The sequence below is a fragment of the Salvelinus fontinalis genome, chromosome 11, assembly GCF_029448725.1.
Source record: "Salvelinus fontinalis isolate EN_2023a chromosome 11, ASM2944872v1, whole genome shotgun sequence".
Lineage (NCBI taxonomy): Eukaryota > Metazoa > Chordata > Actinopteri > Salmoniformes > Salmonidae > Salvelinus > Salvelinus fontinalis.
This window is the reverse complement of record NC_074675.1, coordinates 22,512,334-22,534,071: the sequence shown is the minus strand read 5'-3', so window position 1 is coordinate 22,534,071 and position 21,738 is coordinate 22,512,334. Positions and strand designations below refer to the sequence as shown.

The 21,738-nt window shown below is 41.2% G+C and overlaps 1 protein-coding gene and 1 long non-coding RNA gene across 2 annotated transcripts in view; one reads left to right on the top strand and one right to left on the bottom strand.

The window, feature by feature from the left end:
* Nucleotides 1-937: 937 nt before the first annotated feature.
* Nucleotides 938-2,823, bottom strand: LOC129864802 (uncharacterized). The gene is made up of 3 exons (XR_008761249.1): nt 2,617-2,823; nt 1,576-2,394; nt 938-1,356 (listed from the first exon to the last, which is right to left on the bottom strand). It is a non-coding gene; the product is annotated as an uncharacterized LOC129864802 (long non-coding RNA).
* An 8,302-nt stretch (nt 2,824-11,125) lies between these two features.
* LOC129865286 (proton myo-inositol cotransporter-like) overlaps nt 11,126-21,738 on the top strand; it is a 68,901-nt gene continuing 58,288 nt past the window's right edge. The window contains exon 1 of the mRNA XM_055937942.1: nt 11,126-11,963. Within this exon, the coding sequence (XP_055793917.1) occupies nt 11,411-11,963 (553 nt within the window). The 5' untranslated portion in view covers nt 11,126-11,410. The remainder of the gene's footprint in view (nt 11,964-21,738) is intronic.

The following is a 21,738-nucleotide window of genomic DNA, read 5'->3' as shown; positions in this document are numbered from 1 at the left end:
ACCGCTGTCCTCATGGAGAGAATATCATATGAGAGACTCCGTGATACACTGTAAATCCTCTCCTTGAGTCCTACTACTAAAAACAACGTATTTTACAAGCCTGTCATGTAGAGTTAAAGTATAAATCTTCTACAGACTTGCAGTGATTAAGGTGCTTTTTCCTCCCTCATGAAACTCATGAATGTTTTTCGAAGGCAGGGTGTAGCCATGCCAATTCAAAGTCTTCCAGGTCTTTGATATAGAGTTTCAAACAATGTTGTTCTCCCTCAACTGAGGATGGGACAGGAGGCTGTGGAACAATGGTTCTCAACCAGGGGAGCTAGAACACCTAGTGGGCCTACAGAGTTCTGACGGGTCTATGGAAAAACGTAATAAACTAACAACATGCCAACATGAATAGAAAAACATCAGCAACAAGACGGCAACATTTTATGGAAGAGCACTGTTAGTTGTTTTAAATGTTAATATATTATTCTTGTTTAATATGAAGACTAAAGGGTTTGTGTTAGCGACATTGCGCCGTTTAATTTCAGTGGGGTTTCCTCTTTAAAATGTTATCTCAGAAAATATATGTACTATTCTTACAGGTGGTCTCCAGATTTGACGGGTGTCTCAGTAGGCCCCGGAGAGGAAAGGTTGAGAAACCCTGGCAGCCATAGAATTGCCATAGAAACTGATCCTGATTGGTAGGTAATAATGTACATATACATCTCTGATAGGATTAGCACTGAATTAGCAACTTTCGTTGAATTCAGCTAATCAATACTGATGTTAATGTCTCAGATGAATCTTAATAAATACTTATGCTAGTGCAAATTAATCAATGAAAGTCAACTGATTGTGTGAAGTAAATGGTTATTCAATGTAGACGCTTCAGTACTTTATTTAAATTAAATCCACAAAATCAATGTGGTTACAGTTCATGAAACGATTGGCAAACATACAGTACTCGTATAACTAAAATAAACATTTCAATAAAATAAGAAAATCATTTTAAAATTGGAGATGCAGTCTTTTAGATTGAAAAGTGCTGTGTTGATCAGTGGAAGATTTCCTATGTGAAATCTATGGAATACATACAATCAACAATATGATACATACAATGGTCAACTTCCTGCACTGGAACAGAGTATATGCAATATAGAAAAAGGCCTTTCGACCGATGTGCACTAGCTGAAAAACCTATTATACTAAGGGAACATTAAGCCATTGTTTTGCACTTTCCGTACGGTATACCCTCAACACACCGACCAAGACAGTATTATAAGGAGCAAGGTAGCAGAATTCATTCACAACAGAAGTCATCCAACTGGCCTTGACACTCCATGTACACCATCCCTGTTGGGCACCCGACAACTGAAGAAATTAACAAAGTAATTTAGTGAATAAATGTTATTTCTCCCTTCTTGTCCTTGGATCTTAATGAATTTCCCCAGCACCAGTACACCATGTTGGATGAATGATTTTTTTTTAAATACACAAATACAAATAAAATGTAATCAATGTCTCAGTTGATTTTCCAAACACCAATACATATTTTAGGAAGCTTAAGAATAAAAAAAAAAGTTAAATTACCACAGGTCCCATTGGTGAGTTGTCTCCAGTTCACACAGATGCCTGCTTTTTTACGCTCCTTAGCAGCCTGCTCCATAGGAGAACAAGCCATGTCATTCCACCCACACGAATCAAACCTACAGTTCGTCTCAAGCGGGCTCAGATCCACCCGCCTAGTGCAATCTGCAAAAACTCTATAATGACACATAAACGGACTGATCAACATACAGGAAAATACTGTACAGTGTACACCGTCTCAGTAGTTTAACAACACACTGTTTTGGCACATCAATGAATGAATCATTAAACACATCAATGAATCATTAAAACAATCAATCAATAAATCAAGTTGAAGACCGGCAGAACCTTCACCCTGTACTCATCTGGTATGACGCTGACAGTGGCCGTGTTGTTCTGGTACTGAAGGATGATGCCTTAGTCACAGGAATACAAAAATAGTTGTTCACAGCAACAGTCAGATGGTGACGCAGCGTTTTCTCCTTGACCAGGATGTACAGTTGAAGTTGGAAGTTTACATACACTTTGGTTGGAGTCATTAAAACTCATTTTCAACCACTCCACAAATTTCTTGTTAACAAACTATAGTTTTGGCACATCTACTTTGTGCATGACACAAGTAATTTTTCCAACAATTGTTTACTTTATTTTGATACTTTGTGCAAGGCAATTGATCAGCATTAAAAAACTTTGTGGATGGGGCCTCCTGAGTGGCGCAGCAGTCTACGACAATGCACCGCTGTGCAAACTGCGTTGCTACAGATGCTGGTTCCATGCCGGCCGAGACCATGAGGCAATGGTGGGCTTTCGGTTTCTCTCCATCTAAAAACATAAATAAATCATTCTATATAACAAACTGGCTTTATTTACAAATTAGTCATGATGTCTCACCCCATGTTCAAGAATGGCCTTTTTCTCGCTCACTTTAGGTTATTTGAAAACGAAAGCATCTCCAAAATATAGTTATTTTTTAAACGTATTATTATTAAATAATTTAGAATTATATAAAAGCCCCTTAGATATTCTCACAGATGTATTATTTACCCGGTTTTTCACAAGCAGAGCAGGCTGTGAATTCTGCAAACAACGTTTCTAGGGTAGGCTATTAGCAGGACTCCCGGCTCCCGGCTCCCGAGTGGCGCACAGTGGGATTGCCTTGCAGTTCTCCAGCTTTAGTCACTGAGATAGCGGTGGGCGCACGAGGTTCAAGGCACGAGGGCAGGGGGCACGGGACAGAACGCAGCGCACAGAAGACAGACCTACGTAGCCCATGGGGAAGGGAGGAGGATAAAGGGGGAGGGGGTGGACAACCACCCCACCCCACCCCACTGGGGAGCACAGAGCAACACTTTAAGGGGCATTGCACTAATAATGGCGCCGACTAGGGAAACGTTCCCGCTGTTCTTAGTGCCTGTCTGCACGTTCAAACTAAAACAATGTAACTAATAATGGCGTGAAAAATGCCCCTCATATATGAATTCGGGATTTAAATGTCTGTTACATGTTTTGTTAAATGGATTTAACAAAAAATGACACATTTGTAAATCCCAAACTCTAAAAGGTAGATACAAATTATTTGTGACATTGTGGTTACAATAAATAATGTAAACAAGGTGTAAACAAGATGCTGGGTTTTTATTGACACATTTGTAAATCCCAATCTCTAAAAGGTAGATACAAATTATTTGTGACATTGTGGTTACAATAAATAATGTAAACAAGGTGTAAACAAGATGCTGGGTTTTTATTTACAGTACTGATGGACAGTTGGAGGCATTTTGAAAACAGGTTTTCAAACACTTGTTTTGCACAATTGTACTGTAGTACTATAGCAGGTGTAGCCCTATTAGCAGGACAATACTCTTTATAGCCTGGCTACTGTAGGTGTGAAAATCCCCTAACTTCAATGTATTCTATGATTAAGTACTCTAAAATGTTACATTTCTAACTCAAAACAGCAGTACAGTATTTCTTCATCAACATCTTTATGCTTTCGTTAATAAAATAACGAGAAAAAATACATTATACAATGCATTTTAGTTGCACTTCCACCCAGCTCCATGACCATGACCAAACCTTGCTGAGATGATCAATGCATTTGTTGCATTGTTGTTTCGTCAATTTCTCTAGCCAAAGCGTATTGATGGCCTTGAACAGTTCATCTTTGCTTGTAGGCTTAGCAGAGTTATGGATTGATGTTTCTGTCACAGCCTGATTTGTTTCACCTGTCTTGTGATTGTCTCTACCCCCGTCCAGGTGTCGCCCATCTTCCTCGTTATTCCCTGTGTATTTATACCTGTGTTTTCTGTCTGTGCCAGTTCGTCTTGTTTGTTCCAATCAACCAGTGGTTTGTTTCTCAGCGACTGCGGTTTCCCAATTTCACTTTTCTCGCCCTCCTGGTTTTGACCTTTGTCTGTCCTGACCACTCTGCCTCTCCCTGACCACTCTGCCTGCCCCTGAGCCTACCTGCCCCTGAGCCTGCCTGCCGACCGTTACCTCTGCCCCCCTCTGGATTACTGATCTCTGCCTACCTGCCATCCGGTACCGTTGCCCCACCTCTGGTTTTCTGACCCCTGACTGCCTTGACCTGTCCATTGCCTGTCCCTGTTTGGAACATTAAACTATTGTTTATTCGACGTGGTCTGTATCTGGGTCTTCCCTTCATACCTGAAAGTTTCAGTTGATGCTAAACAAGTTCGATCGGGTTTAAATCAGGAGACCTACATTTTTAGATATACTGTAGGCCTACCGTAGGTGTTGTAGATATTTTATTTCACTACATAAAGGTCTACTTACTCTGCTGGCATCTTGACCCAGTTTATGCCCTCGTTTGCAATACAAACCCGGGCGGAAGTGTGTTTTGGGTCATTGTCTGCATTTGGAGAAGGGAAAAAATACATTTAGCCAAACAGCCAACATTTAGTACAATTACTAGAAATATACATCTAAATAGGCCTAAACGTAACAAAATATTGCTATAATTGAAAGAAACGATGTGGTCCCAGAAACACTTCTCTGACACAGGGTCCAGCATATCTCTTGACGATTTCTTCCTCAAATCTTGAGCCATGATACCTGAAAAAGGAGGCAACAGTGAATTATTGTGGAACACATAGCAGTCCATGAGATGTAGGCTACAATATTGTATGTACCTTTTGCTTTGTAAATAGCTGAACTTGCCAACAGAAATCAAATTTGGGCCTGGTCCCTGGTGAGAAATTGCTCCACACAAATGGAGTTTGAGCAGATGCTTGGGACCCTGCTTGTTTGATGTTTTTTTTCTATAGCAATTTTGAGCAAATTGCTCAAGGGCCACGGTTGATTCGTCTGTGAAGATGTCATTGAATGTCTCGCCAGCTTTGACCCATGCCTGGGCCTGCAGGATGCAAAGTTCTTTGTTTATCAGACGAATCATCGGGTTGAAACTACAGAACAGTACAAAAGAAGCGTACACAGATGGTTAATGTTCTGAACAAACACTTAGAAATGTCCTTGTTTTTCATGAAAACATACATTAAATGAGTTGCAAAATGAATAGGAAGTATGGTCAAGACGTTGACAAAGTTTTTAATTGAATAATTGTGTCCTTCAAAATTTGCTTTCGTCAAAGAATCCTACATTTGCAGCAATTACTGCCTTGCAGACCTTTTGCATTCTAGTTGTAAATTTGTTGAGGTAATTTGAAGAGATTTCACCCCATGCTTCCTGACGCACCTCCCACAAGTTGGATTGGCTTGATGGGCACTTCTTACATACCATACGATCAAACAGCTCAATAGGGTTGAGATCTGGTGACTGCTTCTTCCCTAAATAGTTCTTGCATAGTTTGGAGCTGTGCATTGTCCTGTTGTAGGAGGAAATTGGCTCCAATTAAGCGCCGTCCACAGGGTATGGCATGGCGTTGCAAAATGGAGTGATAGTATTCCCTTTTCAAGATCCCTTTTACCCTGTACAAATCTCCCACTTTACTACCACCAAAGCACCCCCATACCATCATATTGCATCCACCATGCTTGACAGACGGCGTCAAGCACTCCTCCAGCACCGTTTCATTTTTTCTGCGTCTCACAAATGTTCTTCTTTGTGATCCGAACACGTCAAACTAAGATTCGTCTGTCCATAACAACTTTTTCCAATCTTCCTCTGTCCAGTGTCTGTGTTCTTTTGCCCATCTTTATCTTTTATTGGCCAGTCTGGATACGGCTTTTTCTTTGCAACTCTGCCTAGAAGGCCAGCAACCCGGAATCGCCTCGTCACTGTTGACGTTGAGACAGGTTTTGCGGGTACTATTTAATGAAGCTGCCAGTTGAGGACTTGTGAGGCATCTGTTTCTCAAACTAGACACTCTAATGTACTTGTCCTCTTCTTGCTCAGTTGTGCACCGGGGCCTCCCACTCCTCTTTCTATTCTGGTTAGAGCCAATTTGCACTGTTCTGTGAAGGGAGTAGTACACAGCGTTGTACGAGATCTTCAGTTTCTTGGCAATTTCTCGCATGGAATAGCCTTCATTTCTCAGAACAAGAATAGACTGACGAGTTTCAGAATAAAGTCCTTTGTTTCTGGTCATTTTGAGCCTGTAATCGAACCCACAAATGCTGATGCTCCAGATACTCAACTAGTCTAAAGAAGGCCAGCTTAATTGCTTCTTTAATCAGCACAACCGTTTTCAGCTGTGCTAACATAATTGCAAAAGGGTTTTCTAATGATCAACTCACCTTTTAAAATGATAAACTTGGATTAGCTAACACAATGTGCCATTGGAACACAGGAGTGATGTTTGCTGATAATGGGCCTCTGTACGCCTATTCCATAAAAATATCAGCCGTTTCCAGCTTACAATAGTAATTTACAACATTAACAATGTCTACACTGTATTTCTGATCAATTTGATGTTATTTTAATGGACAAAAAAACGTACTTTTCTTTAAAAAAAGTATTATTTTTAAGTGTCACCAAACTTTTGAACGGTAGTGTATATATTTATATATTCAGTTGAAATATGTTCGATATTGGATTAATTGTCTGTGTATCAAGTTTACAAACTATAATTTCAAGCTTATCAAAGTTTCATACAGTGCCTTCAGAAAGTATTCATACCCCTTGACTTATTTCACATTTTGTTGTGTTAGAGCCTGAATTCAAAATGTATTCTTATTTTTATTTTTTTACCCCATAGGGTCAAATTGAAAAGATATTTTTAGAAATGTTTGGAAAAAAACTATGAAATACATAAATATATATTTTGCATAAGTATTCACACAACTGAGTCAATACTTTGCAGAAGCACCTTTGGCAGCGATTACAGCTGTGAGTCTTTCTGGGTCAGTCTCTAAGAACTTTAGACACCCGGATTGTGCAACATTGCCCATTATTCTTTTCAAAATAATTCTGTCAAATTGGTTGTTGATCATTGCTAAACAAACATTTTCAGGTCTTGCCATAGATTGTCAAGTAGATTTAAGTCGAAACTGTAACTCGGCCACTCGGGAACATTAACTGTCTTCTTGGTAAGCAGCTCCAGTGTAGATTTGGTGTTTTAGGTTATTGTCTTGCTGAAAGGTGAATTCCTCTCCCAGTGTCTGGTGGAAAGCAGACAACAAGGATTTAATCTAGGATTTTGGCTGTGCTTAGCTCCCTTCCATTTATTTTTTATCCTGAAAACTCCCCAGTCCTTAAAGATTACAACCATACCCATAACATGATGCAGCCACCACTAAATATAAATATGGATAGTGGTTCTCAGTAATGTGTTGTAATGGATTTTCCCCAAACATAACGCTTTGTATTCAGGACAAAAAGTTAATTGATTTGCCTAATTTTTTGCGGTATAACTTTAGTGTCTGTTTGCAAACAAGACGCATGTTTTGGAATATTTTTTATTCTATACAGGCTCCATTCTTTTCAATCTGTCATTTAGGTTAGTATTGTGGACTAACTACAATGTGGATTATTCATCCTCAATTTAATCCTATCACAGCCATTTAACTCTAACTGTTTTAAAGTCACCATTGGCCTCATGGTGAAATCCCTGAGTGGTTTCCTTCTATCTCCGCCAACTGAGTTAGGAGGAAGCCTGTATATTTGTAGTGACTGGGTGTATTGATACACCATCCAAAGTATAATTATTAACTTCAAAATGGCTGGTAAAAAAATATATATTTTTATTCCTAAAATTATTCAGGATTGCAATAACAAAGGGGTTGAATACATATTGACTCAATTCAACTTTTCATTTTTTATTAATTTGTTTTTAAAAAAGTAACACAATTCCACTTTGACATTATGGACAGTGTCCAAAAAATCTACATTTTATCAATTTTAAATGAATTATGTAATACAACAAACTGTGGGAAAAGTCAAGGGGTTGTGAATACTTTCTGAATGCAACTTTATATATTCAGATTCAGTTTTCTAAATTCAGATTCAAAACCAGAGACAACATCCTGGTACTTTGCCAGCCAGGAGAGGTAGAGGAGAACAGATAGAATCAAACCCTCTCTGTGGTCAACAGAAGCTTCTGGTGGTTTCTGAAGCCAATGTGGCATGTTGAATTTATTTTCTTCCTATAACTGTGGCTCTAGTATTTTAACTGTTTTGGCTATGATGATCACATGCAACGCAGGACACGATAGAAGGGAGTTTCACAAAAAATGCAACTTGGCCCCTATAAGAAAATAGCCCTGTCATTGCCCTTCTAAGGATATCCTTTCCTACCCCTATTTAATCTTGCTCTTGTGACTGACTGAGTTCGAACCAGGTCTCCTGCATGTCACAAGACTGTGTTAGCCCACTAAGCAAAAGCCCATAGGGGTGAGTTCAGGAAGCTAACACAAGTCTTCAAGTCCCCAGCAAGGTTACTCATCAAAAGAGCGTGGTTCATCGAACCACCTCAGTTACATTTCACCCCCTTTGACCTCATACCCAGAGACCACGGTACCAACATAACAGACTGGGTTCGAAATCAGGCCTACTGCACAACAACAACAACACTTTCTATGACATAAAGAGAAGCAGAAAGATCTGTGCACCCTATTTAATGAGAGTGCAAAAGAGGTGGCTTAGTGATCTATCCATGTGATGAGCAACCTTGCCTGAGACCTGAAGACGTGTTAGTTTGACTGATAGGTTTGACTTAGGTCTTCCGTGCACCAGACAATGTAACTTTTCAGGTCTCTTAAAAGTTACTTAACATATGAGCGTGGTCAACGAACCACCTGTATTACTTTGACCTCCTCCTTGAAGAGACCCCTCCAAGTCACAGGACCAATGCCTCGGCTTTAGCTCAGCAGGCTAACAAAGTCTTAACCCAGTCAGTCACATATTACCCTTATAAGGAGTACCCTTGCCGGAGACTAGAACATGTCTACAATGTTTGTTTGGGGAACACATTCGATCAACAACCAACACCACACGCCTTTGTTTTTTCCAATTAGGAAAAAAAACTCCCGAAATTGCTGTAAAATGTTGATATTCTCACTTTCAAAGTGGTGGGTTAAATACAAAGTTAACTTTTACACTCTAAAAAGTGATGTAAGTGTTCCCTGAAGTCGACTGTTTTTAAATGATATATAATGTGATATTATATGCTGTGTCACTTTTAAGAAATGTAACAACAAACCTGCCACTCTATGTAAAGTCCCATAGAAATATATTATATCCAGCAGGGAGAAAATTTTGAACAAAATCCCTTTATGATGAGACCACAAAACAATGATGTCTTAATGGCTGAGATGTTGTGGAAGACCAAATTAAATGAAACCGGTATGCTATTTATAGTCATTTGGGAAAATATGACCATACATCACAGATGTTTTTTAAATTTTTTATTTTATCCCCTTTTCTCCTCAATTTTCGTGGTATCCAATCACTACTAATTACAATCTTGTCTCATCGCTACAACTCCCGTACGGGCTCGGGAGAGACAAAGGTCGAAAGCCGTGCGTCCTCCGAAGCACAACCCAACCAAGCCGCACTGCTTCTTAACACAGCGCGCCTCCAACCCGGAAGCCAGCCGCACCATGTGTCGGAGGAAACACTGTGCACCTGGCCCCCTTGGTTAGCCGCACAGCGCCCGGCCCGCCACAGGAGTCGCTGGAGCGCGATGAGACAAGGATATCCCTACCAGCCAAACCCTCCCTAACCCGGGCGACGCTAGGCCAATTGTGCGTCGCCCCACGGACCCCCCGGTCGCGGCCGGCTGCGACAGAGCCTGGGCGCGAACCCAGAGACTCTGGTGGCGCAGCTAGCACTGCGATGCAGTGCCCTAGAACATTACTAGCGATTGGATACCACGAAAAAATTGGGGAGAAAATGGGATAAAAAATAAATAAAATAAAAAAAAGTGGTAAACTTAGTCATTCTGGATGGAGGCTAACTACTATTGACTAAATTACACTATAGTGCCTGGAAATACAATGACATTGCTAAAGTAGTCAAATATTTAGTAGGAAACAACTTTTCCAGCATTATCATGTCGTCAAATTTACTTCAGACATATGGCAATGTTGTCATTAGTTAGCAAAGTTAGTAAAAAATAGCTAGCAATGCTAACGTTAGCTAGCTAAAATCTGGTGGCCTAACCCACAATTTGAACTAGCTAACGTTATACTGCATCTAAAGTCAATCTGGAGACATCAAAATGATGACAATGATTTGCCTCTTTTGAATATCATAGTATTTCCCCGCCCCTGTAATGCACTTTTTATGAAATCTTCATATGTGCTCATTGACGATGCATTGAGTAGAACCAGTGGAGGCTGCTGAGGGATAATAATGTCTGGAATGGAGCGAATGGAATTGTATCAAACCCATGGAAACTTGTGTTTGTTTGGCGTATTTGATACCATTCTACTTATTCTGCTCAAGCCATTACCACGAGCCCGTCATCCCCAATTAAGGTGCCACCAACTTCCTGTGAGTAGAACGCTCAGTCGGGCATCAGTTCAAAACAATATTGTGACGAAACATGCAAAGCATTTTGAGGATAAAAAAATTAAATGCAAACGCAAATGAAGCACTTTCCTTAAAATTCAATGTTGCTAAAAGTAGTTTGCATAGAAGTGGAGAGCACTCAACCAACGTGAATCCATGTGCAACCCAAAAATGTGATCATCATAGAAAACGAAAAGGCACAACGCTTGCTCACCCATTATGTTTTATTTAAAAGATTCTTCAAAGTAATAAGTCATTTTGAAAGAAGTATGCTTTGAATTCGTTTCCCTCAGTCATTAGGTGCGTTTTTTGTAACACTCCCTTCTAACAAGTCCTTGTGAGTACCAGAAAGGGAAACCGAAGCCACATATGTGTTAGACTGGTAGCTTTCAGGAATGGGGGTCATAATATTTTTTAGCTTAAACCGTTAAAATGTTAGAGCCAAATTCATATAAAAAATATCAATATGCCACAAAGGTGCAAGAAACCACTAAAAACCGCTAGTGCTTGTCCTTTGGGCCGCTAGTTGAATAGCCCTGCACTATAGGTTATTTATGATGCAAGGTGATTGGTAAATCAGTCAGTAGGCAGTCACCTGCAGTTATTTTGATTCTCTGGAACACGGCCAGTGCCTATATGGCAGCTTGCAGGAAAGCAATACCTTCTACGTCAGAGCGAGAGAGCGCAAGAGAGAGAGAGAATGAAAGAGTAACCCTCATCATTACCACTGCGATGACACTTCTGTAGTCTGTGACCACGGAAACAAACCAACTTCTGTCAACTCGAATTATTAATAATTAACGGTTTTTGGACCAGTTGCTTGACTGTGAGGACAACAAACATCTCTTAACAATTAACCAACCAATTACAGTCCTGTGAACATTTCGTGGGTGCGTTTGTTTCCCTTATGTCCCGAAAATCGAGCGACAATGACTATAATCTTCGTAGTATGAGCAACCTGATGGGTGAGAGGAGGAAGAAAGTGAACGATGACGGAGAGCGGAGCCTCATCAAAGCTTCGTCCAACGCGAGCATCAACAGCCAGGCTGCCGATGTCCCTGCCAATGCCAATGCCGCCACCTCCACCCGGGACCTGGAGAGAGAGGCGCGTAAACAGTTCCAGCAAGATGTCACACCTGCGTTTGTTTATGTTCTAGCTGCGTTCTCCGCGCTGGGTGGCTTTCTGTTCGGCTATGACACCGGGGTGATCTCGGGAGCGATGCTCCTGCTCAAGAGGGAGATGAATCTCAGCGCCTTATGGCAGGAGGTTCTGATCTCTAGTACTGTGGCTACTGCCGCGCTGTCCGCGTTGGCTGGCGGGTTGTTGAACGGAGTTTTCGGGCGCAGGGTCTGCATCCTCCTGGCTAGTTTTATTTTCACAGCTGGGGGAATAGTGCTTAGCGCAGCTCCTGGTAAGGAGGTTCTACTGGTCGGACGTCTCATTGTCGGGCTTGGACTTGGTAAGGTTTCTGCAACTTTTCACTTGTTTACTTATCTCATTCACAAGACACCGTGCGCAATTAGCCTGGGACGAGATTACCTGTTTACAGGGAAGGTACATTTAAAAACAAAATCGCTCACACAAAAAAAGCAAAGTTTGGTAAGAATTAGATATATGGACACAGAAAATAAGTGGACACAGTTGACAACTTTTTAGTTATTAAAATAAAAATGATAGAAAAGGGGTGTCCTGCCCAACTATTGGGGCAAGAGGTCCGCTGAAAATGTGTGATAAAACCCATTTTTATCAGTTTCATTTAGTCACTTTTGAGTAATTGACTCTTGAAGGCTAATTATCATTTTTATTAGACCAATCAAATATAGAAACAAGATGGCATTGCACATCTCACTATTAATAACCTATGCTTAGGTTTTTATGTAGACCTAACACATGCGTTTTTTTAACTGCAAATTATCTTAATTCCCAGCAGATGCTAACTAGCTTGCTAACTCACGTTCCTAGTCAAAATCAACATTTCTAAAGATATTGTATGACTTATAACCTCCAGATTCACCTGAAATTGGCTTACATTAATACTAGAAACAAATGTCCAACCTAAAAGGGGTAATATGCCGCTGGGGTTCTCAGGGTTTTACATATAGAATATTAGAGGAGGTGTTTAGCTGTAGGGCCTAGGCTATGTATATTAAAATGGCCACCTATTGGTCAGGTTTTTGCAACTGATTGCAACCAATCACATCATGTTTTGTGTCTGATTGTGATTGATCCCCTAGCCTATAGGAGGCCATTTTGAAATATATAAAAGCATCTTCCTTTTTCATATACAACCAACACAGAAGGCCAGAACCGAAGATATAGTCTGTCAACGAGAGATTAGTAAAACCTTGATGAAGGCCAACGACCAGAATGCGTGGCTTTTTAATTTTAACAATAAAGAATCTCCTTTATCCACTTCCACTGTCCTCAGAGTTGCTGAATTTACTTTTCACTTCAGGCTAATCTCGTTCAACTAAACTAGGTTATCTGTGTACCGGTAGGCCATTACAGCACATTTTCACCTTTTATTTAACCAGGTAGGCTAGTTGAGAACAAATTCTCATTTACAACTGCGACCTAGCCAAGATAAAGCAAAGCAGTTCGACACATACAACAACACAAAGTTACACATGGAATAAACAAACATACAGTCAATAATACAGTAGAAAAAGTTTATATACAGTGTGTGCAAATGAGGTAGGATAAGGGGGGTAAGGCCATAAATAGGTGGTGAAGTAATTACAATATAGCAATTAAACACTGGAATGGTTGATGTGCAGAAGATGAATGTGCAAGTAGAGATACTGGGGTGCAAAGGAGCAAGATAAATAAATACAGTATGGGGATGAGGTAGTTGGATGGGCTATTTACAGGTGCAGTGATCTGTGAGCTGCTCTGACAGCTGGTGCTTAAAGCTAGTGAGGGAGATATGAGTCTTCAGCTTCAGTGATTTTTGCAGTTCGTTCCAGTCATTGGCAGCAGAGAACTGGAAGGAAAAACAGCCAAAGGAAGAATTGGCTTTAGGGGTGACCATTGAAATATCCCTTCCTTAATCGGGTGCTACGGGTGACTGCTGCTATGGTGACCAGTGAGCTGAGTTAAGGCGGGGCTTTACCTAGCAGATATGTGTAGATGACGTGGAGCCAGTGGGTTTGGCGACGAGTATGAATGAGGGCCAGCCAACGAGAGCGTACAGGTCGCAGTGGTGGGTAGTATATGGGGCTTTGGTGACAACGGACGGCACTGTGATAGACTGCATCCAATTTGTTGAGTAGAGTGTTGGAGGCTATTTTGTAAATGACATCGCCGAAATCGAGGATCGGTAGGATGGTCAGTTTTACAAGGGTATGTTTGGCAGCATGAGTGAAGGATGCTTTGTTGCGAAATAGGAAGGCGATTCTCGATTTAATTTTGGATTGAAGATGCTTAATGTGAGTCTGGAAGGAGAGTTTACAGTCTAACCAGACACCTAGGTATTTGTAGTGTTCCACATAATCTAAGTCAGAACCGTCCAGAATAGTGATGCTGGACGGGCGGGCAGGTGCGGGCAGCGATCGGTTGAAGAGCATGCATTTAGTTTTACTTGCATTCGTCTTGTAGGCTGCAGTATTTTGATTAGCAAACCTAATAGAAAACTGAAAAAGTTTACTTCTTAGGCTATCGAGTCATCTAAAATGAATTATAAGTGAGACGTGTGTCAATAGTATCCTCGTGGGCAGGCCTAACTAGTTATGAATGTGATGGGTTATATTGCCCAAAATCTATGTTGGTTAAATTTAAAGGATAGTCAATACTTTATTTAGCCATATACCAAAACAATAATCAAACCAGAAGTTGCTAACTTCATCACATTACTTTGAGACTGCTTGTTTCCAGGGTTACTGATATTTGACTTCAGTGCCTAGGCCTATGGTATTTTTGGAGGTAGGAGGCTTTTACAAGATTTCACGCTGTTTAACATTCAATGAGAATTTGACGTACCAGAGGAATTTCTAGCAACTTCCGGGTGACTCATAGTCTTGACGTTGTCTTTGATTGGGAATGAAGATTGGCGTGTCATGTTTAGTAGAATAATGTTCATAATCTGGAGTTACTTTGGGCAGGAAAATCATGTAGTGTGCCATGCTTGGAAGTCATCACTGTTAAGCCTTGTCTTAATTCTTGCTTTCATTGAGCACAATAAGTGGAGGAATGGATGAAGGGTGCTATGCTTTGTGTTTTTGCTGTTTGAATGTACTAGTCATAGTGATTTAGCTAATCTTTTGTTTTTGTTTTGTACACCACTAGACCCAGTGAGCAAGCCTGTGAGAATATGAATCAGCCTTTTATCTTTCAAGTTCAAAAACACTCAACTCACTCTCACTCACTCACTCTCACTCTCACTCACTCTCACTCACTCACTCTCTCTCGCTCTCTCTCACTCTCTCTCTTCACATCTCTCTCACATTTCTCTAACTCATTCTCACTCACTCTCACTCTCTCTCACTCTCTCTCACTCTCTCTCACTCTCTCTCACTCTCTCTCACTCTCTCTCACTCTCTCTCACTCTCTCCCACTCTCTCACACACACACACACACACACACACACACACACACACACACACACACACACACACACACACACACACACAGTGAACTCTCTTCTCTCTCAATATTACCCCACCGACACATCAATCTTTCAAAACATTGAATTGTTGCTATTTTCCCAAGATTGAAAGAGGCAGTTTGTCGGGCCATCGAAATAGTTAATTGATCAGGTCACACGGATTTACAATGATATCATTTGCCTCTCCATCTCTAGGCATGGGGTTTATTTCTGATCATTCGTTACTCATTTCGAGGCCAAACCCACCACTGGTGTGTGTGTGGCTGAAGAGCTCTATTTTCATGTCATCCAACAAATGTAAATGTCTGGAGTTGGCTAAACAGCGTTGTCACTCGGATTGGAACCGGTACTTTGGTCAGATGACATGAAAATAGAGCTCTTTGGCCACACACACCAGTGGTGGGTTTGGCATTGAAATGAGAATGCATGAGCATAAGGCTGCATACCTATTGTAAAAAAAAATAGTGGTGGACCTTTGATGTTATGGAGCTGTTTTGCTCCCATATGGATAGCAAGGATCTGGAAGGATTCTGTATGGAGAAATGGTCTAAGATCCCTCCCATTTTAGAAAAAAGCCTTAATGCCATTATCCTCGCACGGTTAAGGTATTGAAACAGGGGTATGAGAAAAACAATTATTACTCGTTAAACAAAATCTTTCTCTGAGCAATTGTGTTAGTATAACAGAATATAATTTCCCTTTTTTTAGTATACAATATACCTCAGTATTTTATACAGTCATTTTTGCTCATCTCTATCAAGTGTGTCAATAATTTCGGACCCCACTGTATTCCGAACCTACCCTGTTACACATCCAATCACATTTACATGATGGCAGGCCGGGCTCTTCATACATTTAATTGCTTAGCATTTCTGAGGGAAAGCGGGAAGGTCATTCGTGCCGTTTGTCAGGAGGAGGCAGAAATTAATACCTTTGACTGGTCTTTAACACAAGCCTGGTGTTTGGTCCATCTCACCATCTTGGGCAAATTATTGGTGAGCTGACCTTTAGGTGAGAGCTAGGGGTGAGCTAGGGGTGAACTGTGCGTAGTCCCAAATGGCACCCTATTCCCTTCATAGTGCACTACTTTTGACCAGGGCCTATATGGCTCTGGTCAATAGTGAACTAAATAAGGAATAGGATGCCATTTGGGATGCATCCTTGTTCTGTGGTTTGTCTATAAGGTACAGAATGATTATGATCTGTTTCTAATGAATGATATTGTCAGTTTTATTATTAGTGATGCACCGATATGACATTTTTGGCCGATACCGATAAAAATGATACCGATAACTGATATATATATTTGGGCCTTTTAAGCATTCTAGTACAGTTAAATAGTTAGCACACTCACATGGACGCAGCGGTCTAAGGTACTGCATCACAGTGCAAGAGGCGTCACTGCAGTCACTGGTTCGAATCCAGGCTGTATCACATCCGGCTGTGATTGGGTGTCCCATAGGGTGGCGCACAATTGGCCCAGCGTCGTCTGGGTTTGGCTGGGGGAGGCCGTCATTGTAAATAAAAATGTGTTCTTAACTGACTTGCCTAGTTAAATAAAGGACACACACACAGACCAACAAGTTATTTTGTTGGCATTTACGTATGTCCCCATTACCAGTATAAACATAATCAAAACCTATTTATTTCACTGACTTGCTGTGCTGTTTCGTTGTTCATTTGTTTAGTCGTTTCGTTCTCAACCAGGATTTCATCATGCATGTCAAGCAGTGAAGTTTCAGCTCTGTCTGTCCGTGGCCTCTCTTCCTCGGTTGTCACTGTGTCCGTTTCTATCTTGTCCAGCTGTGTATGTATTTCACGTAAACCCTGTTTCTTGTCTTCATCGAAGTAGCGATTTTTGTACATAGCATGGTGGCGACACAGTAAAGAGAGAATACCACCGAATCGCTTGTTCACAGCCTGTGTCAGCAGTTTTGTTGAACCATGACAGTCCTCAACTGGCAGCTTCATTAAATGCTAACCTGCGCTTGTACGCTGATGATACTGTTGTGTATTCTATTGGCCCCACGGTTGACCAGGCTCTATCTGAAATACAGTCTGACTTCATTGTATTACAGAAAAACTTTGTTGACCTGATATTAGTACTGAATGCAGGTAAAACTAAGTATATGTTGTTCTCTAGAGTGCATAAAAATAAGTTTGATTTAAGCATATGTACTTTGGATATTGCACATTGATGTGTTAGTTTAGAAGCTGAGTATACAAATGGTCTTCTATAGAAATCAGTCCTGCCTCTCGCTAAATAGTTGAAAGCAGATTATTCAGTCGACGTTCCAATCGGTCCTAGACTATTATGGCGACATCATCTATATGAACGCAGCTGCCACTTCATTAAACCTAGGATGCAAAATGACCCGGCCTAATGGTTATTTTGCTGTATTGACCCCCCCCCCCCAAAAAATGTCATCTAATATTCCTTAAATAACGTGTCTTTAATATTCTACTATCCTAGGTTTTATTTTTTTAAATTTCTTATTTTTTAAGTAAAAATTGTTTTTGCATCACAACCCCAAGTTTTCATATGTGGGGCAAATATGACCCGTATGTATTTCCTATGTAATTCACTGCATTGCACTCGTCACACTGACCTTTCTTTTTCCTACAACAATAAAATCTAAGTAATTAATAAAATATGTATTAAATATCTTGTTTTTCAATGTTCAACTAATCACCGTTTTCATTTATCCTTTTTAACTCACGGAGTAAAAAGAGTTTCATAAGAATGTTGCCAGATATACAACCAAAATGGTTTTACAGATGCTGGATGAGGAAGCCATTGGTGCCTCTGACTAAGAATCTGAGGTATCCAATTCAGATGACACAGACTGTGCCCCCCCCCCCCCCCCCCCCCCCCCCCCTACACACACCCTAGTCTTAACATCTTGAGGAGCTGCCCAGGGCCTGTGCCGGGGTCAACAGTTGTGTCACCAAAAGTTGCCTGGGATCTGTTCATTAGTGACAACATAATTGAGGAGGTTCTAAAGTGTACACATTCAGAAGGATGGAGAATAGCGACAGCAAAAGGGACAGAGTGGAGAGAGAGCTCAACAAAGAGGGATTTAAGGCCTTTATTGGTTTAACCCTCCTCGCTGGCATGGAGAAAAGGTGGGATGTCTCCCCACTGGAGCTATTTTTGGATCCACTGCAGAATCCAATGTATAAGGCCACCATGTCGGTTGGAAGATATGAGGATATCCGTCGCTACCTGAGGCTTGATGACAGGAGGACCAGTGTTCCGAGAGGCAATGGACCCACCTGGCAGTCTTCCGGTATGTGTGGGATCTTTTTCCTAGCAAACTGTCGAGGAAGGTTCATCCCCAGCGACTGCGTCACAGTGGATGAGCAGCTTTCCTCCAGACGTGACGCTTGGCATTCCATCCAAAGAGTTCAGTCTTGGTTTCATCAGACCAAAGAATCTTGTTTCTCATGGTCTGAGAGTCCTTTAGGTGCCTTTTGGCATACTCCAAGCGGGCTGTCATGTGCTGTTTACTGAGGAGTGGCTTCCGTCTGGCCACTCTTTACCATAATGTCCTGATTGTTGGAGTGCTGCAGAGATTGTTGTCCTTCTGGAAGGTTCTCCCATCTCCACAGAAGAACTGAGGCAATGGGAAGATGTGGGGTGATGAAAGAGAGCCATGCCACCACCACTCAGAGCAGCCAGGGCCAAAAGAGGAAGAGGTGCCAGCTCTGCCCAAGAGCAAAGGATAGAAAAGTCAGCTGCTGGTGTTCTCAGTGCAACACACCCGTCTGCAAAGAGCACAGTCACATGCTTGTGGTTTGTATCAAATACATGGACTAAGACAGCATAAGTAAGCATCACACACATGCGCACTTGTTCCTTTTGTTCATGTTTTCTAAATTGTCGTTTATATTGGTGATGAACTTTGGATTTTCAAATAAATGTTTTGAAATATTATAAGACATGCTTAAGGTGGTTTTATTTTGTTCTTCACACTAAAAGGTTGAATGTGAAACTTTGATTGTAAGATTGATTGTCAGAAAAATATGCGAATATTTTCAATAGCTGTTATGAATTTTCTAAATATGTTCTCGTTGAAATGTGTATCGAACTGTTGAAGAGCGACTAAAAACATTTCAAACAAAATAATTATTGAAAGGTCCAAATCATCACTCAAAATAATTATGTTCCACAAAATGGATAATATTTTGGACCCATATAAATTCAAAAAGGCATTCGCACATCGGATCTATCTTTTTTGCAGGTGCATGGTAACCGTTAAATAAGGAATCCGCTCTGACGAAGGCTGTGAGGCCGATACGTAAAGCTTATTAATGAGCAGTGATACTATCAAAACCCATATAAATAAAACGCATATTACGTTATCGGGTCATTTTGACCCGGCATATGCATTCTTGGGGCGCCGTGTTTATTATACATCCTAGGGTTAAAGCCGTAACAGAGCATTGCACTTTATTACGGGTGACAATTTTAGTACTCATCACTGCATTCTCTACCAGAAAGTTGGTTGGCCCTCTTTGATGTCACGTAGGTTACATTGCACGATGCATTGCTATGTTTTCATTTATAAAGCCCTTTTTACAAAAAAGTCATTGCTAAACTTTAGACATACGGGTTAGCCATCCCGGAGACGGGGTGTGGTAACTGAAAATTCCTTTGGTCTCTACTGAGTTAGGTAAATCAGCTTTTAGTTGTGTTTCGCAAATAAGGTAGAAGAATCTTCAAAATGTTCTTACATTTGATGTTGTTGCGCCTTGAGGGCAGTTCAGAAAGCGGATTGAGGACCTTATTACTGATGAATGTGTTTGTTTTTTATGACCGTTGTGAGAGTTCCGTGACCGGCCGGAGGAAGACGACACGACAGCACCCTCCTCAGGGGATAGGTACTCAGTGTAAAGCCAATTAGTACACACCTGGGCCCATTAATTGCTTTCTGTCTTCCTCTTTATTAGGTGTGCCGGGAGAGGAGCTGGAGGGGGGATTGGGAGTAGAGACAGGGAGCTGTGAGGATGTTGGATATTCCTACCTCAGAGAAAGCGTCTTTTACTGGGGCACCTTGTCTCTCTGTTAACCAAGGCAGGCTATAGGTAGAACGAAGTGTTCCTCCTGTAACTATTATGTGTAGAAGATAGTCTAAAGACAGGACTAGATGTTTTGTTTCCCCTTTTTGGCCACAGCCTTTTGGTCAACGGCTAAGTTTATGTTTATTTGTTTTGTTACGCTGGTGTTTCAGCGTTGGACGTTACCCTGTACAGGAGTTATTTTGTCGGGCAAAAGAAGACCCGTCTAGTAAACATTCACAAGAAAAGGAATCCCAACCACTGCCTCTCGTCTGTTCATTTTGTGCCTCCCGCCTGTGTTAGGGTGTTTCGGACAAGCTGATTCGTTCGCACCGTGTTTTTCTTTTTCTTGCATTTTGTATTTATATTTTGATGTGTGTATTTATGTCATTCAGGGCTCATCTGTAAAAGAGACCTTGGTCTCAGTAAAATAAAGGTTTAATAAAATACGAGTCTTGGTGGTGGTGGACTCCACATGTGTCTGAGTAGAGGCCTGGGGAGACCGGAGGGACTGACCAAAGGCTGCCGCTGATAACAAGAGAAGGAGGGAGTGATGGGGAGGAAAGGAGGGCTCTCCCACTCTCAGAACCCACCCAGCAAACCGGGAACATTTCTAGAACATTAGTGAAGATTTACATTAAGTTTTAGTTATGCTGGGCATGCACTACACAACTTCTTAAATCTTAACAACTTGGACGTGCTCACATTTCCAGATTTCCTTGTCCCAAATCTTTAATTCCGTCCATCCTCAACCCCAGGACGGTGGTGCTCACATTACACAATGATTCCCTAATTGATCTTCCACTGCAATTCTCAGTTGTCTTAGGAAAAAAATGCCAACGCAAACAGCGAGCTCTCTTTCAGTCTCTCTCTCTCTTTCAGTCTCTATCTCTCTCTCTGCCTCTCCTTTTATTTGATTATATTATACCATCTACTCTTAATTCCATTCACAACCACGTGTTTGGTTCAGGTATTTGTTCTGCTCTCTGCATGTGTATGATGAAAATAAAATGACAAACATGTAAAATGTGATATGTAGAGGAGCAGCCTTTGACAGAAGAGCAAACAGAGTAGAACCCTTTATCTATGTAGAAGCATGCTCAGCTCTAGTTGTTTACATGGTAGTGTTACCCACTGGAGTATGTATGGGTATGCATGCTTTTGCTCCAGCCCTGCATAAACACACCTGACTGAAATGGTAAACTAATCAAGGCCGACACTGAGTCTGGACCATGATCAGCTGAATCAGGTGTGTTAGGTCACTGCAGGGCTGGAGCAAAAATCTGGCCACTAAGTAGCTCTATAGGTGTAGTTGGCAACTCTATCAACCACACCTCTAGGGTTGGTCACCCCAGGTGTGTACCGTATGAGTGGCAACCCTAGGGCCACTACCTTTTAACAGTAGGACCCGTCCCTCCAGCCCTCGTGTGTTTAAAAGAAAATGAACGAAATGCCAATAAAACGTCTAGCGTCTCCCAGATCTTGATTAACCCCAGCCGGTGTCTTATAATTGAGTGGCTGCATGGCGAAGCAAGCGGTTCCCACGGCAACAGGTAGCTACGTCGTCTGC